Genomic DNA, 16,087 nt, shown 5'->3' with positions numbered 1-16,087 from the left:
TAATCCTTACCCTTCTAACATCCTTCCTCTCTCATTTTTACGCATTTCTCTTGGCCATTTCAATTCCTCCTCACCATTCAACATGTTTAAAATACTTGGAAATCTTAGTATAAAAATACACCATGAGAAGGACTCTCTCTTCTTTTAAGCTTTCTCTGTCCCCTCTACCTTCCCTTCTTTCCTTCCATTAAACCAGTCCTCTCCATGCTGAGGAAAGCGCCTTCGAAGCTGCCTTTCTGTTCAAATACCCCAGGCTTCTTTCCACCTGGTAAGCAGCCCCTCCCTTCTCGGTGTGATCCTGCAGCTAATGGCTCCTTCTCTGACTTCATGTTGCTTGGACTTCGTGTGACCTCAGACACAGCAGACCTTTGACCTGAGGAAGCTGAACACATTCCATTCGAACTTACCTATGAATAATAATCCTCCCATTACCTCTATCTGCTTAAAAGTACCCTGGCTCCTCCAAAGAAAGAAACCCACCACTACAAATCAGAAGGGATGTGGCCCCCGGTGACGGGCGGCGGCGCTGGTTAATCCAGTGGGGGGCGGCAGGGCCACTTTCTCGGCTCTCCCTTCTCCCTTTGGTCCCTGGGAGGAGAAAGGAGGAAGAGAGAGACGGGGGTGGGGGGGGGTGGGGGTGGTGAAGAGAAAAGGGGAAGAGCAAGGAGGAGAGGGAAGTAGGTGGAGACAGACACAAGGTGGGGGAGAGGGAGAGAGGCAGGCTCTCGGTTTGCTGATGGCTGTACCTTGTGGGAAACAGACTTCTTTTCTTAGGGTCCCAAAATCCAGAGATTGGTTCTTGATGCTTTCTTTCTCTTTTTCCCTGTTGGCCACCGCTTCCATAGGATGAGACTAAAATAAACATTCTCCTAATTCTTTTACCTCTCCCTTTCCTACCTCTAGTGACTCGTGTAAATTCAGGACTAAGCTTTAAATTCCCAAAGTCCTAGGGCTGAAAATGCTGACAAGGACTTTTCTTAATCTAATCAAATGGGGGCAAGAAACCTAACATGTACCACAAGGTGCTGTGGGCTTAGCCAATTAAAAATTAAAAGGGGTTTAGTTCTTTGTAGTGACGTCTCCACAATGCTCATGATCTGGCTTGTTCCCCAGTGAAAACGCGCACTGAACATACAACTCCATCCACCCGCACTCCCTCCCAGTCCCACCCTCTAACTCTCCACCCAGGAGCTGCCCACTCACCACAGCCCCGCTCCAGCTCTTCCTGCACGTGTGAGAGCTGAACACCTCGCAAAGCAGGGACTGCGGCTCCTGCATGTGCCCCCTTCCAACCCTTAGGGGTGACTCAACTTCCACAGAGCCTCACATCTCAACAATGACAATTCTCATCTCTGTGCTTTTCATATCATCAACAGCCTGAGGCACAACACACTGGTACATGGCTTTCTTCTTTTCAAAGGGTTACAGAACAATGTAACCAGCTGAAGAATTCAGTATATGACACAATTTGAGGGGAGGATATTAAAAACACCATCAAGGCTTCCCTGGTGGCGCAGTGGTTGAGAGTCCACCTGCCGATGCGGGGGACACGGGTTCGTGCCCCGGTCCGGGAGGATCCCACATGCCGTGGAGCGGCTGGGCCCATGAGCCATGGCCGCTGAGCCTGCGCGTCCGGAGCCTGTGCTCCGCAATGGGAGAGGCCGCAGCAGTGAGAGGCCCGCGTAGCGCAAGAAAAAAAAAAAATCTCTGAATTCTTTATCCCATCAAAAATTTAAACTGAGCCAGTTCAGCTCTCTGGGATGCTAAAAACATACGCTTGCATTCAGTTAGCACAGGAACCACTCCCATTCCCAGGAGATGGGCAAGGCCGGCCTGTGGCCCAGGCCCTGCTCTTGGTGGTTGTCCAAGGGGTTTCACCGCCCACTTCTGGTAGTGAGCAGCTGTTTCCTCTGGGCAGAATTTGGGCTAACTAAAGCAAATCTATGAAAACAACATAAGACAAAGCTATTACCTGAATTGACTACGTTCTTATTTTTCCTAGAGGTTCAAATGACCATTCTATCAATTACTTACCAGTAAAACTATTGTTAAGATTTACCCAAAGGAGATAGAATATAATCTCTTATTCAGCCAAGCAGATATTTACCTTTGTTAGGGCCAGGTCCTTGTCCAGGGTTAAGAGGGGGGATGCGACCTTGTGCTCCCTGCTGCCCTAGGCCTGGTATCAAGGGTGGGGGGCCTGCGTTCTGTCCTTCCTGAAAAGATGTTTTTAAAGCGGGGGTGTGAAATCAAAGGTTGTGCTTCATGAACAGCAATTGTATCATAATGTGACAAGATAAAAACACTAGGTTACCCCAAAGTTTCCAGGAGTAAATATACACCTAGTGACATTATAACAAAATTGTCATTAAATTGGGGGAAAGGAGATACTTCTCTGACCATAATAAAAGGAAACACTTGTATTTTAAACCTGCTGATAAGTTTTATTTAAAGCTAGATCTTTACTTGTAATGCCAAGCAAGAACCTCAGTGGAAAGTCAGAAATCATAACATAAAACAACAACACTGTGCACACAGGCGGAACTTCTAGCAAAAGTAAAGGCCTGGAAACCCACCAGGACAGGTAAACTCTGCTCTCGCATCCATGACCCCTTTCCAGCTATAGAAAATATCCATCCTCTCAAGAGGTTATGGCCAGGTTTAAAAGGCGGGGAGCAGGAGAGTAAGAAAGGGGTTCCTGATGAGCAAGGTGTTTCACTCACTGCTTTCTCCTTTCACTCCCTAACCTCTACTGTCTAACTCCCCCGTGCTCAGCACCCACTGCGCATTCCCAGCTACGTTACTTGGGACATGGGTTACCCGGGACATGGGTTCGTGGGTTCTTGCAGCTTCTGTCTGATGCAAACCTACTGCTCTGATCCTCTTAACCTTCTTGCTCTGCAACCCCAGCTTGTCCCCAGTCCTAATATTCTGTATTTTTATCTAGCCATGTCTAAATTCAGATTCCCCACACTGCCCAGTGACCTTGGATCTGGTCTCTTGACAAACAAATAATCAAATACATATCTAGTCATTCCTTCATATAAAAAATGCATTTAGTGACTGGACCTACCATGAGAATAGCAGAGTTTCAAAACCATCAATAGCAAAAGTGCTTTCACATTCCAAACTAGCTACAAGAAAGAGCAGCGTTGATAGGACTCATTTATAGCACTGCAGTTAAACTGCCATCATTAACTCAATACCAGTAATTTCCATATTCCTTTGTTTCTTGTCCCTTTTATTCAAGGGCAGCTCTATCAACATCTTTCATGCTATCACTGTAACACCTGAAGGCAATTCAATTAAATTTAACCAAATGGTTAAAACAACTGGTTTAAATAACTGACCTGGGGGACTTCCCTGGTGGCTCAGTGGTTAAGAATCCGCCTGCCAATGCAGGGGACACGGGTTCGAGCCCTGGTCCGCGAGGATCCCGCATGCCGCAGAGCAGCTAAGCCCTCACCACAACTGCTGAGCCTGTGCTCTAGAGCCCGCGAGCCACAACTACTGAGCCCACGTGCCACAACTACTGAAGCCCGCGCTCCTGGAGCCCGTGCTATGCAACAAGAGAAGCCACCTCAATGAGAAGCCTGCACACCGCAACAAGGAATAGCCCCCGCTCGCTGCAGCTAGAGAAAGCCTGCACACAGCAACAAAGACCCAATGCAGCTAAAAATAATAAATAAATAAATAAATAAATAAACAGCTGACCTGGTCAAAGTGAAGAAAGTCAGATATCAGTGTAAGAAATATAAGCAAAAAAAAAAGAAAAAGAAATACAAGCAAAGCTTTTTATCAGACAACTTCTGAGATGTGAAATGCCCTATATTAATCCTCCATTCTCATGCCACCAATATTTCTATAGGTCAATTAAATTTTTAGAGCCACTTTGCTTTTCATGTATAAAATCTTTTACTATATGATACAATAAAAACTTATTAAATTGTCCCCAACAGACCTGTCCTCTGGAATATGACATGTTTATATAATTTCAGTCACAAGGTGATAGCTAAAGTTCATTATGTTTTTATCCTCCAAAATGAAAACTGTTCATTCACTAACATAAGGTTAGGTAAGTAAATATTATAAACACACACAAATATACTCTGTATTAATAAAACATATATTACTTTTAAGTCTTAGGACAGTTCTGGAAGGTAAACCTAGATTTATTAAACATCCTAAACTCTGAAAGTGCCCAATAAGTTCTGGAAATAAACTCAAATGCCATCAGATTCTTCATTGGTATGACATTTTTAAGTTCTGGAAGATGTGCTGAAGAGGAACATATAATCTAGTTATTTTAATTCAGTTGAATCCAATGGTCACCTTCCCATTACAGACACTCCGAGGTGTTGTGTGTTCTACACACAGCATCCACAGCAGGCCCTCTCCACAGGAATCGAGTGCCTTGCAACACCAGCTCACTCAGTCGCTCACTTACTTTTGGTCCACGACTGACTTCAAGGACACAAACCCAGTTGTTCATACCCAAATAATGCTTTCAGACTATGAAATTCAGAAAAATGTAAACACCACAGAGCCAAACAGTGTTCAATCCACTCACGCCCATGCAGTCTTCTGTAATTCAGCCCAAGCAAACTGAACTCTTATCATACCACCTCTCAAGCACAGCTCAGAGAATGGGTAGAAAAACTTGGCTAAAAAGGGCCAAGAAAATTTCTACAGAAATACTCCCTCCTGTAAACACTTTTATATGTGAGCTAAAAAAAAACCAACTTCAACGGAACTTCATCCAAAGGGTCACCATTTGAAAATGCACAATTCTGGACTCAAGAGATCTCTAAAAGCATTCACTGAAATGAAAATAGTGAGATCACAGTCTACAGTATACTCATGAGTTAAACACCCCACACTATCTTAAAAGTAGAGCCGGCAGGCAGATCAGCAGGCAGATAGGGGGTGGCTCAGCTATCCAGCAAGCCCATGAAACACCAGCCTACAAAGGCAATAGCCCAGAAAACAGAGCAGGACAGGATCAGAGCCACCCATGCTCCCTCCTCACCCTCCTCAGGGCCACAGCTCTTTTGGAGCCCTGGGACAATTATGAACTGTATTCAACAGGGAGTGCATCTTTTCTGGAAGAACCTCTATTCAAAAACATAGGTTGAGAAGTAAAGATTCATATTGCAATGTATTTGGTATCTACTTAATTACTCTTATTTCTTTCTTCAGCCATGATGCTATTCTCAAGCCACCATCACTACTTGAGAGACATCTATACCAGCTGTGACTGCCTTTCTCAGCATTTGGAAGTGCCACCTCAGTGCAGAGTGTATTTTCCCGAAGGGTAATGCCTACAAGTTGGAAAGAAATAATACCTGGTTGAAGGGGGCCCGGGGCCCATCACCTAGCAGAGCTGTTTTCTGCTGCTGGAATGGTATTGGCCCTTGAGATGGATGTGGCCCTCTTGCCGGGTTCTGCTGTCCCTGAGGTCCAGGGGGCCCTTGCATGCCACCCTGGGGTGGAGGTCCCAAAGAGCCCTGGGGCGGCCCCTGCTGACCTTGTGAGCCTGGAGGCCCTCGCAATTCCTGGGGAGGGCCCAGCATTGATCCTTGGGGTGGAGGCCCCTGCATGCCTCGCATCTCCTGAGGACCTCGCATCTCCTGAGGGCCATGTCCCAGCAGTCCACTTGGAGGATGAGGTCCTCTCATCTCTTGAGGCGGGTGGCCCAGCATCATCCCTTGGGGAGCAGGACCCTGGTTCTCTCGGGGCCCTGGAGGACCCTGCATTCCTCTTGGATTCAATCCCATCAGAGGTCCCTGAGACACAGGACCTTGGATCCCTTGAGACCCTGGCCCACCTTGCATCCCATGAGGATGGGGAGGTCCTTGCATTCCTCTGGGACCAGGTGGTCCCTGCATACCTTGAGTACCAGGTCCCTGAGGGCCCAAGTGACCCTGGGGACCAGGTGGGCCTTGGGGGCCTATGTGACCTTGTGGGCCAGGTGGGCCCTGAGGACCCATATGACCTTGAGGACCAGAAGTGCCCTGTGGTCCAGGTGGTCCTTGAGGTCCCAAAGGGCCATGAGGTCCAGGATGCCTTTGCATTCCTTGGGGCCCATGCATGTCCTGAGGCCTCGGCAACCCCTGGGGTGGGCCCTGGGGCCCTTGTGGTCCCATGAATCCTTGTGGCCCCCCACCTCCCTGATGCAGTGGAGGACCCTGTGGTCCCATTTGTCCCTGGGGTCCAGGGGGCCTAAACTGTCCCTGTGGACCTGGAGGCCCCATTTGAGCCATGTTCATTGGCATCTGCTGAGATGGATGAGGCTGCTGAAAACCTTGAGGAATCTGAGACATTGGACCTTGTCCTGGAAAGGGCTGGGGTCCCAGGAGAGGGGTGCCAGATGAAGGAGGAGGCTGAATTTGCTCAGCCTGTTTCTGTGCAAGTCTTTCAATTTTAAGTTGCTGGAAAGAAAGGAAGAAAAAGCATGCTGATAAAAATGCCAGAGCCATTAAAGATGACAATATTGCTATCACTTATTTCATTAGGGGAGCCTCAAAACAAACATAAGGTATTGATTGGCCTCTAGAGTCCATATGATATTCAGATGTTCTGAAGGTACTCAGGCTTCCAGACTCTAGAATGCTTCTTTTTAGGTGCTGGGAAACAGCAGTCAGGACTATTTATATCCATCTTGATCAGGGAAAGCCCAACAATTTACTAGTGTTTTATCATTCTTGGTAGCTGCCAAAGGTAGGGAAAATAAGAACAAACCACCTGTTCTAGAGCTGACAGAAAAAAATTTTTTATCCGTGGATAAGTAAATGAATCCAAATTAAAACTATGTTGGTTTTATCTTGTCTATTAAAAAACGTATATTCAACTTAGGTCTACTTGCTGCTTGACTGATCTGGTTTTAAAAGTTTAAGAAACAATTCTTTTAGAAACTAGCTTCCTAATGCAGCAATAAGAAATGATATTGCTTATCAGACCCATCTGAGAGTCCATTCCCTTCTCCTTAAGAGCATATCAATAAACAAAACGTTAATCACTACTTTCTTAGATCATCTCAAATCCCCCAGAAGAGTGTCACACACCTCCAGAAGCTGTGGGTTAGTATACTGCAATGTGGCCATCTCTTGTTCGATTTCTGCTTGTGTTTTTTTCTTCTCTTCCAATTTAATGTCTTCTTTTCTGTCATTCAATACCTCGTTTGGGGCAGGAATTGGGACTTTATTTTGCATCCAAGCCTTGGGAAAGAAGAGAATATTAAAGTATACTCTTAAGTGTGTAAATCATAATGACAGAATGGGAAAGCCATTCTATAATGTCAGTGGCTCATTCCAACCTGGTGAATACAAGTCGGCTCAGCTGGTAAACTATCTTTATTTCTAATACTAATTCTTAGTGACACAGGAATGGAGTCAGGCAAGCACATCACTAGGTAGAAATTGTTGTTGATAAAAGCTGCAAGATCTCACATGTTATTAAGATGCAACACCTGCCTGCCTCTTCAAAAGGACACGTGCACTCTGTGTTGAGGGAACAAAGTGGAAGACAGACAAAATATGTTGAAGAAGGTCAACATACTCTCCCTGCTCCATGTCTCTTTTTTCCTTCTTCTGATAGCTTGGAATGATAACAAGGAGGTGAGAATAAAAGAAGACCTAGAGAAGATTCATGAAAAACTCAGGACTAACTGCAAAGCAACACATGGGAACTATGTCTAATAATGCCTGAAATATGTGAAGAATGCTCAAAAAATGTCTATAGTACAGAAATACCTTCAACAGATGAGATAATCCAAGAGAAACCTATTTCTGCACTTCAGTTAGACTTACCAAGCAGAGTCTCCCACCAAGTGGGCAGGGGCGCACTTCTAGTTACTCACCTGCTGAAACTGAGCAGGAATAGGTTTTGCATAAGGAACTTTCTTCTGAGGTACTTTTTTCTGATCCTTCTGCATCACCTCCTCCATTCCCCAATCCAAACCTGGAATTGTCATTTCAATTTCATTTGATTCATCTTTCCCTGAAACCATAAAGAGAAGTAGTTAGCCAAGGAAATAAAAGAAAGTGGTCACTTCATCAATGAACACATTTTTGGAAGAACAGATTCTAAATATCATGCAGTTTACATCACTTTTATCAACATTTCTCAACATACATCATTTTGGCATTTTCAACATAATTTAATATCATGATTATAAGAAATAGGTAAAATTACAGAAAAAGTAAAATTTATAGGTGCAACTTCTCTTACCCATCTGTTCTTGTTCCATAGCTAATTTTAGTTGTTCTGGTATTCCCATCCCTGGAATTACTGCCAGGCTATTAGGTTCAAGATCATCTATACATAGGAATACAGCCATTGTGAATAGAGATTTTATAAATGTATCAGGCCAATAAAATTAACACTTTATAAAAATGAAAATTATTGCTGGCGATTTATAAATCCATAAACTATAAAATTCATTTTGCAAAATCTTCTCAACACCTAACACTTTTATAACAGAATATCAGATTTCAAAGACGGATAAACATGCAAGAACCTCACCATATTCCACTCCATCTTCAGACATTCCAGGCAACAGGTTTAGATTGTATCGATCTCGCATTTTATCACCTGGTCGGTTTCGGGTCCAAAATTTGCTGTCAAAATAAAAGTATTTGGAGGGGGGAGGAGAGGAGCATGGTTTCAGTGTATTTATGGGCACTTAACAGTACTTAGCAGTCCTCTGGCAAAAACAACAAAGTTTTACAATGCCTTTATTCTAAACATTTTTAATGTAGAAAGACATTTTTTAAATTAGAAGGCAAAACAAAATTCAAATAACAAAGTCATATTCAATACCCAATCTCCTTGTAATATACGTATTTATAAACCGCTACCAACATGTCCTTAAGAGTAAGTTAGAAAACAAATTAATACATTCCTATATGAATAAAATATACATTTATCTCCTGCTGCTCCATAAATACAGTAATTCCTTGTTATTTTTGACATAAAGCTTACCTAGTATGGTCATTTGAGCCTGAGCAGAGAATATGTCCAAGAGGATGCCAAGCCAGACTCCAAATCATTCCTTCATGGGCCATCTCCATCCCACCCACTTCTTTCTCTACCCTGTAATGGCACCACAGAAAGTAGTCTTTTTCACAAAAGTTACCCAACCCCTCCCCCACCAAGAAAGACATTTTCTTTTAGTGCAACACAAAGCTACCAAAGACTGTTACTTTGAATCTGGTCAATTCCACATGTTTCAGAGGTACTGATTTGTCATCAGGAATATAGTCTTTTCTTCAGAGTACCTCAGAAGGGAAATGCTTCAGAAATGACCTCACCACAAGAAACAAGGAAGTTGGTCATACTCTCCCTTCATGACTTCCATAGCCAAAAAGAGAGATGCTAAGTTTTCTGTTCCAGATACAGGACATATGAACACTCAGAAAAAATACAAAACACTATCATTTTTTTCATGTTCAGGTGCTCTCTTCATAAAATTTACAACTTCTTTAAATAGTAAGTGCCACATACCCAACATGCCAGAATAACAAAGAGCCATCAGACCCTCCACTGGCAAAAAGTCCTTCATGAACAGGATGCCAGGCCACAGCTGTAAACAAAAACACGGAGAAGGACAAAACTATTAGGATCTCAGAACACTACAGGTAATAGTCAAAATGAGAAGCATATCATAGCCACTGACCTGTAGCTTCTTTCTTATGACCTCGGAAGACTTGAAGCTCTTCTTTCAGGTTTCGGATGTCAAAAAGTTTACAGAGGTGGTCACGTGATGCTGTGAGTAGCCAGTTACCATTGAGATTTAGTTTCACTTCCATTACTGTGTTTTTATGGGCATGACTACAAACAAAGTACCAAGAAAATAATCTGTCAGAATTCAAAACAAGTATAAATCAGTATAATGGCCATTTTTCTTGAAAAGCACATGGCAGTCAAGATGGCAAGAACTTTGGCCTAGAAGTAATAAAGCATGTAACATTATAGGACCATGGTTAAAAGTACACGTGAAAGAAATAGGTCAAAGACAGAAAGAAATAATGTCCATTATCTAAGCACAGCTTTCACTAACTAGTTAAAATAGGAGAACTTCAACTGGATAGAAAAGTTTATCTGTGAAGCAGGGGAAGCACTTGAACACATAAATTAATATTCGATAAAGCTCATTTAATTTTAAAAATTCAATGAAGCTTCTCTCATTAAGTCAAAGCATTTTTAAAAAGGACACAAGATAGTTGGAGGGTTAATTTGAACAAAAGACTCTGCAACCGCTGAGGCCTGCACAATGCACATCTCCAAGGAGCACCAAGGAACACAAGGCGTCCTATTTGGTTGTGGCCACTGGAGCTGTGCAACAAGGCAGCCTTGCTCCAGCCAGCTCACTCTGGGTATGGCTCAACTCCCAATCAGAGGGACCAGGATACAGCTGCTTAGTCAAAAAAACGCTAACAATATAGTCATAGAACTGTGAATGTTTACAGATAATTCAAAGAGAAATTTTTTTATGATGTGGCTGCATCATAACTAAATACCTCAGATAAAAAATGAGAACTGATTCAAATATGAAGGGAAAATTTCTCTTTAAGTAGATGTAGTGAGATGGAGAAAGCTGGGCTGTGTCTAACAAATGGCACACATGTCGGGACTTCCCTGGTGGTACAGTGGTTACGACTCCGTGCTTCCGATGCAGGGGGCGTGGGTTCGATCCCTGGTTGGGGAATACGATCCCACATGCCGCGCGGCCAAAAGTTTAAAAAAAAAAAAAAATGGCACACACATCAATTCCATACAAAATGTATTATGACGAGGGAACAGTAAAGCTAGAAGAGTAGCAATAACCACCTCCTCTCCACCCCCGTGACACCCAAATTAAATTTAGATGTATGTGGCAGAACAAAAATCAAGTCTTATTTTATTAGGAATTTAGAGAGAAATCATATTTAATAAATAAGAAGCCTCTAGGTGTAAGTCCATCTGTTGTCTACACTACTTTTTCAGGAATACATGAGAGGAAAAAAAAGCTAAAAGGTAAAGAATACAGGCAGCTTTGCTCCCCTTGGTTTAGGGACCAAGGTGGGGTTCCTATCACTTACAGTGTTGCAAGACTCTGCCCAGTCTTGGGATCCCAGAACTTGATTGGCTGTTGACTATCTTTACTTCCTGAAACAACTAACCCTTTTGTTGGATGCCAGTCTACACACTTCACATCAGCACCGTGCCCTGTCGGAAACAAGTTAAGATAAAAACCTAATCAGCATAGATATTTAAAACAGGACTCCATTCTAATTTAAGCCAAAGTAGAGAAACCTATTAAATGTTTTGATCCTAGTATTCAGTCATCTTAAACTTTTAGAACAAACTCTCTTTGGTCTTTGTGTCTGGAAGACTTTTGGGTACAGCAACCTCTCCTCCTATGCCACAATGCACAGGGACCATTCCTCTTCTCCTGGAACTAAGCTCACCTTCTCACGTACTTGCTGGTAGGCCAGTCAAGATTTTTGGGAGCCCCTGTAAAGCTCTGCAAACTTTTCATGATCTTCTATGTATTGTCCTAATTATTAGAAACAATGCTTGTCATTCACTTTAGCTTTCCTGCTTTGAAGTAGTCCCTATAGATCAAAAGTCCTAAATTCGGATTCAGACACCACCACTGTCTAGATGTGACAATACGAAAAGTATTCCATCTTTCTGATCCCATTTACTGAAATGCAGAATGGGAAAAATAATCCCTGCTTCACTCACACATGTCAGATGAGATGCCAATAAAAGCTAGTCTATCGAGTGCTCACTATATGATAGGCAGTGTATCGAGCACCTCTTTAAATCCTCTCAAAACCCTGAGAAAAGCTAGTCAACAATAACAGGAGCTGGAATCTGAACCTGTCTGTAGGAATAGAGATAGTTCTCTTAACCACTGTGCTAGAGCATGAGGTTGCTTCAAAAACGCAACAGATTAACCGTTACTAAAAATTACGAAAGTGAAAACCAGAATTTACAAAACTGAAAAAAATGAGCATGATTTTTGAAAACTTGTTGCTGTACAAAAAGAGCCTCAAGAGTATTTTATATAGCAAATGTACTAAGAAGCAGGTGAAGAGGGAGGCAAACAGCATTTCAAACAGCTCCTTCTCTAACCAGGCTCAAATCCAGCTTCTATGGAGTATGAGGTGGGAAGCAGGAAGGATACAGAAGAATAGAAAAATAGGGAAGTAGGGAAGAAGGAAGAGATGGTTCTAGAGGCGCTGGAGAGTGAATGTGCACCATGCAGAAGGGAAATTCGCATCTCAAGTAGGCAAGGACTTATCTAAAGCTCATCCCAGGGCTGGCGCTCGGGAGATACCAACTCTCTGGAGAAGCTTGGCAACGTGTATTAAAAGTTCAGAAAAAGTACATATCCTGCAACCCGATAAACTCCACGTCTCAGAATTGATCATCAGGATACAATGGGTGTCCAAAAAGATTGGCATAAAACGATGTTGACCGATATAGTTTATTTTTAAATGCTCCTGAATAGGAAATATACTACAGAATAAATTTCAGCATGGCATATGTGCTCAATGGAATATGATGCACCTATTATAAATGATTCTATAGATAATTTAATGGCATGATTAAAATGTTCATGATACTAAGTTTATTAAAAAAACAAACACCAGTGTGTATAGTATTCCTGATGCCATCACTGTAGAAGGCAAACAAATTAATAACGAGTGACTCTGTGTGCATATCTGTAGAGAGAAAAAAGGCAGGAAGTCTAGACACCAAGCTGTTATAATATTAAGCTGGATAGGAATTTTAAGATGATTCTTATTTCTGTGTCTTCTGTTTTTATATTTCCTACAAAAAAATATATTATTTTGTAACTAGGATCTGAAGGTGGGAAAGGGGAAAGAGGTCTCGTTGTTGCCTTAATTTTTTATTAAGAACTGAGGATGGAAAAATTGGACAGAAATGTAATTCAGTCCCTCAGCCCCTTGCTTGCCTTAAGAACTTTTAATGTTATTAACAATTTTATCCTTAAAAGATATGGCCAGGGAATTTTAAAACTTTCTGGGCTACTATCACCTGAAATTAAATATTATGTATAGATACGTATGTATTTTTACCAAATTTGAGTACAAAGTGTGTGAGAAAGTATTTTTAAAATGTGATGCACTATGCAAAAATGTTCATATTCTTAGCTGCCACCTCTACCCTCACCTTCTCTGGGACACTTTTATTACATAAAGAAAATTGAGCTTAGTTTAAAGAAGTATATGCAAAAACAAGAAAATTATCAACCCATAAGAAAGGAACAACAAAATGTATTTTGGCTGCTTCACTTTTGTTTTCGGAAGTTTTCTAAAATATTTAAGTAGAATTCAAACAAGTGAAAAATCCCATCCATCCCTTTCTGTAAATGAATTTACCCATATCCATATATATCACTAATATACATCAAACTGATTGGAACTGATTCGTGGATGTTATTTTATTGGTCACTGTCCCTAATAATAAAAATAATACTACTAGCAAACACATATACTCCTTATGTATGGTACTATTCTAAGCAAAGAATGTATACTGAGTCATCATTTTACATGATTACAAAGCACAGATAGGTTTAAAAAGTTGCCCACGATTATACAGATGATGTGTGGCAGAGCAGACACCTGAATGCAGGGAACCGGCCCCCGAGCCACTGCTCTTAATGCCTATTCTATACTGCCTGATTACATGTGAAAGGTTACTTTGAGAGTTACAGAAGGAAAACAAAAATATGTACCTTCCTATTTGCTTCCCTATGCATAAAGACTCACCAAACGACGGTACATTGCAGACAGGGTACTGAAATAGAAGGGGGACTATTCAAGCCTTTACATTATTTTACTTTTGAAAAATGTACATGTATTATCTACTTTAAAAAAATTAAATACAGGGCTTCCCTGGTGGCGCAGTGGTTGAGAATCTGCCTGCCAATGCAGGGGACACAGGTTCGAGCCCTGGTCTGGGAAGATCCCACATGCCATGGAGCAACTGGGCCCGTGAGCCACAATTACTGAGCCTGCGCGTCTGGAGCCTGTGCTCCGCAACAACAGAGGCCGCGATAGTGAGAGGCCTGCGCACAGCGATGAAGAGTGACCCCCGCTTGCCACAACTAGAGAAAGCCCATGCACAGAAACGAAGACCCAACACAGCCATAATAAATAAATAAATAAATACATTAAAAAAAAAAAAAGACATATGTAGGGAAAATGTAGAAATGGAAGAAAACAGTTGAAAAAAAAATTAAATACAAATAAAATAATCTAAGAAAATATGTACAAAAAAGTATGTGCAGCTTGCTAACATTTGTGGCTTTAAAAGAGACACACACACACACATACACAGAGCACACACATACATTTGCTTAAAAATGCATAAAATAGGGATTCCCTGGTGGCACAGTGGTTGAAAGTCCACCTGCCAATGCAGGGGACATGGGTTCGTGCCCCGGTCCGGGAAGATCCCACATGCCGTGGAGTGGTTGGGCCCGTGAGCCATGGCCGCTGAGCCTGTGCGTCCGGAGCCTGTGCTCCGCAGCAGGACAGGCCACAACAGTGAGAGGCCCGCATACCGCAAAAAATAAAAAATAAAAAATAAATGCATAGAATTAACGCAACAGATTAACCGTGAAAGACTATGAAAGAATCTGATAATACTGACTGCCACCAAGAAGGGGAATTGGTACCCTTGTACCCTGGGAACAAGGGTAAGGAGAGTTCACTGTATATTATTTGGTAATTTTAAAATATTGAAACACATGAAATGATCTATTGAGAAAAATATTCAATTAAAAAATTTTATTTACTAGATAACAGATTGATTTACCTGTATGAAATCTTTACAAGCAGCATATGTCATTTTCATAATTTTTCATGAAAAAGAATAAATAGATTAAGCTGCCATAGAAGCAAATTGATATGCAACTGCTTCCTTCTCCAGGGAAAAAAGTTACTGAATTCCCAATGAAGTGACAAAAACTATTTCAAATGATAAAATTCTACCCTCTCATGTCAATGATACATTTAGATCCAGAAGAATCAGACTGTTAGAAATCTATCCTAAGAAAATAATTTTCAAGGATTTTAAAAAAACTTTTATTTTTAAAATATGGTATTTGAAGCCTTGTTCATAAGTTTAAAAGTATAAAAAATTTTAGAAGTGGAATGACTAAATGAACTGTGCCACAGTCCCAAAACATAAGAAACATACAACTACTACAATGAAGATTCTGGGAACAAAGAAAAACATGCTCATGAAATAAAGGGAATTTTTACAAGCAAACAACACAGACACAAGCTGTGCATATGCTATGAGAATGACTATAAAAATGTACACATATATTTGCAAACATGTAGATACGAATAAGCAGGAAATGAAAAACATATTGGGATTGTGAGAAAAAAGGTAAAATTTTTCTATCCACATTTCCTCTAATGTTATACTGTGGTTTTAACCATAACATGGGTTAGATTTGTGTGTGTGTGTGTGAACTTTTTGATATGTTTTTAAAATGAGAAAAAAATGCAAGTTACTTAGCTAGGTAATGTCTTATCCATCAAATTAGCCAAAATTAATTTTGGTGACACCCAGTGTAAGTAAGTTACAGACACTCTTATGCATAACTGGTTGGAAAGTAAATCAGTACTACTTTGCAGGGAGGCTTTTGGCCCTATCAAAATGTTAAATGCTCACAACCTTTAATTCTGCAATCCCTCTGCTAGGAATTTACCCTATGTTTGTAGCTGTAAAAGCACACCAAGATTTATATACAAAGGTATTTATTACACCGTGTTTGAATTATAAAACTGGAAACAACCTAAATATAAATCAGTGAGGGGATATTTAGAAAAATTAAGATAAATCCATATAATTGAATACTATACGGCTGTTAAAACTGAAGCTGAAACTGAATCTGGAGTGACAGAAGTGTTTTATATCTTGATTATGGCGGTGGTTTCAAAAATGAAGCAGTGAGGGCTTCCCTGGTGGTGCAGTGGTTGAGAGTCCGCCTGCCGATGCAGGGGACACGGGTTCGTGTCCCGGTCTGGGAAGATCCCACATGCCGCGGAGCGGC

The 16,087-nt window shown here is 41.5% G+C and overlaps 1 protein-coding gene across 2 annotated transcripts in view; it reads right to left on the bottom strand.

Moving 5' to 3' along the window:
- The window catches only part of WDR33 (WD repeat domain 33), a 102,995-nt gene that overhangs the window by 9,787 nt on the left and 77,121 nt on the right, over positions 1-16,087 (bottom strand). For both annotated transcript variants that reach the window (XM_007461297.1, XM_007461298.1), the window contains 10 exons: positions 11,082-11,208; positions 9,677-9,831; positions 9,505-9,583; positions 8,983-9,093; positions 8,524-8,618; positions 8,230-8,316; positions 7,859-7,998; positions 7,065-7,217; positions 5,346-6,431; positions 2,108-2,216 (listed from right to left, as the gene is read on the bottom strand). In XM_007461297.1, the coding sequence (XP_007461359.1) occupies positions 2,108-2,216; positions 5,346-6,431; positions 7,065-7,217; positions 7,859-7,998; positions 8,230-8,316; positions 8,524-8,618; positions 8,983-9,093; positions 9,505-9,583; positions 9,677-9,831; positions 11,082-11,208 (2,142 nt within the window). The remainder of the gene's footprint in view (positions 1-2,107; positions 2,217-5,345; positions 6,432-7,064; positions 7,218-7,858; positions 7,999-8,229; positions 8,317-8,523; positions 8,619-8,982; positions 9,094-9,504; positions 9,584-9,676; positions 9,832-11,081; positions 11,209-16,087) is intronic.

The sequence above is a fragment of the Lipotes vexillifer genome, unplaced genomic scaffold, assembly GCF_000442215.2.
Source record: "Lipotes vexillifer unplaced genomic scaffold, Lipotes_vexillifer_v1.1 scaffold158, whole genome shotgun sequence".
NCBI lineage: Eukaryota > Metazoa > Chordata > Mammalia > Artiodactyla > Lipotidae > Lipotes > Lipotes vexillifer.
The sequence above is the reverse complement of the archived record's forward strand: the minus strand, read 5'-3'. Positions and strand labels throughout refer to the sequence as shown.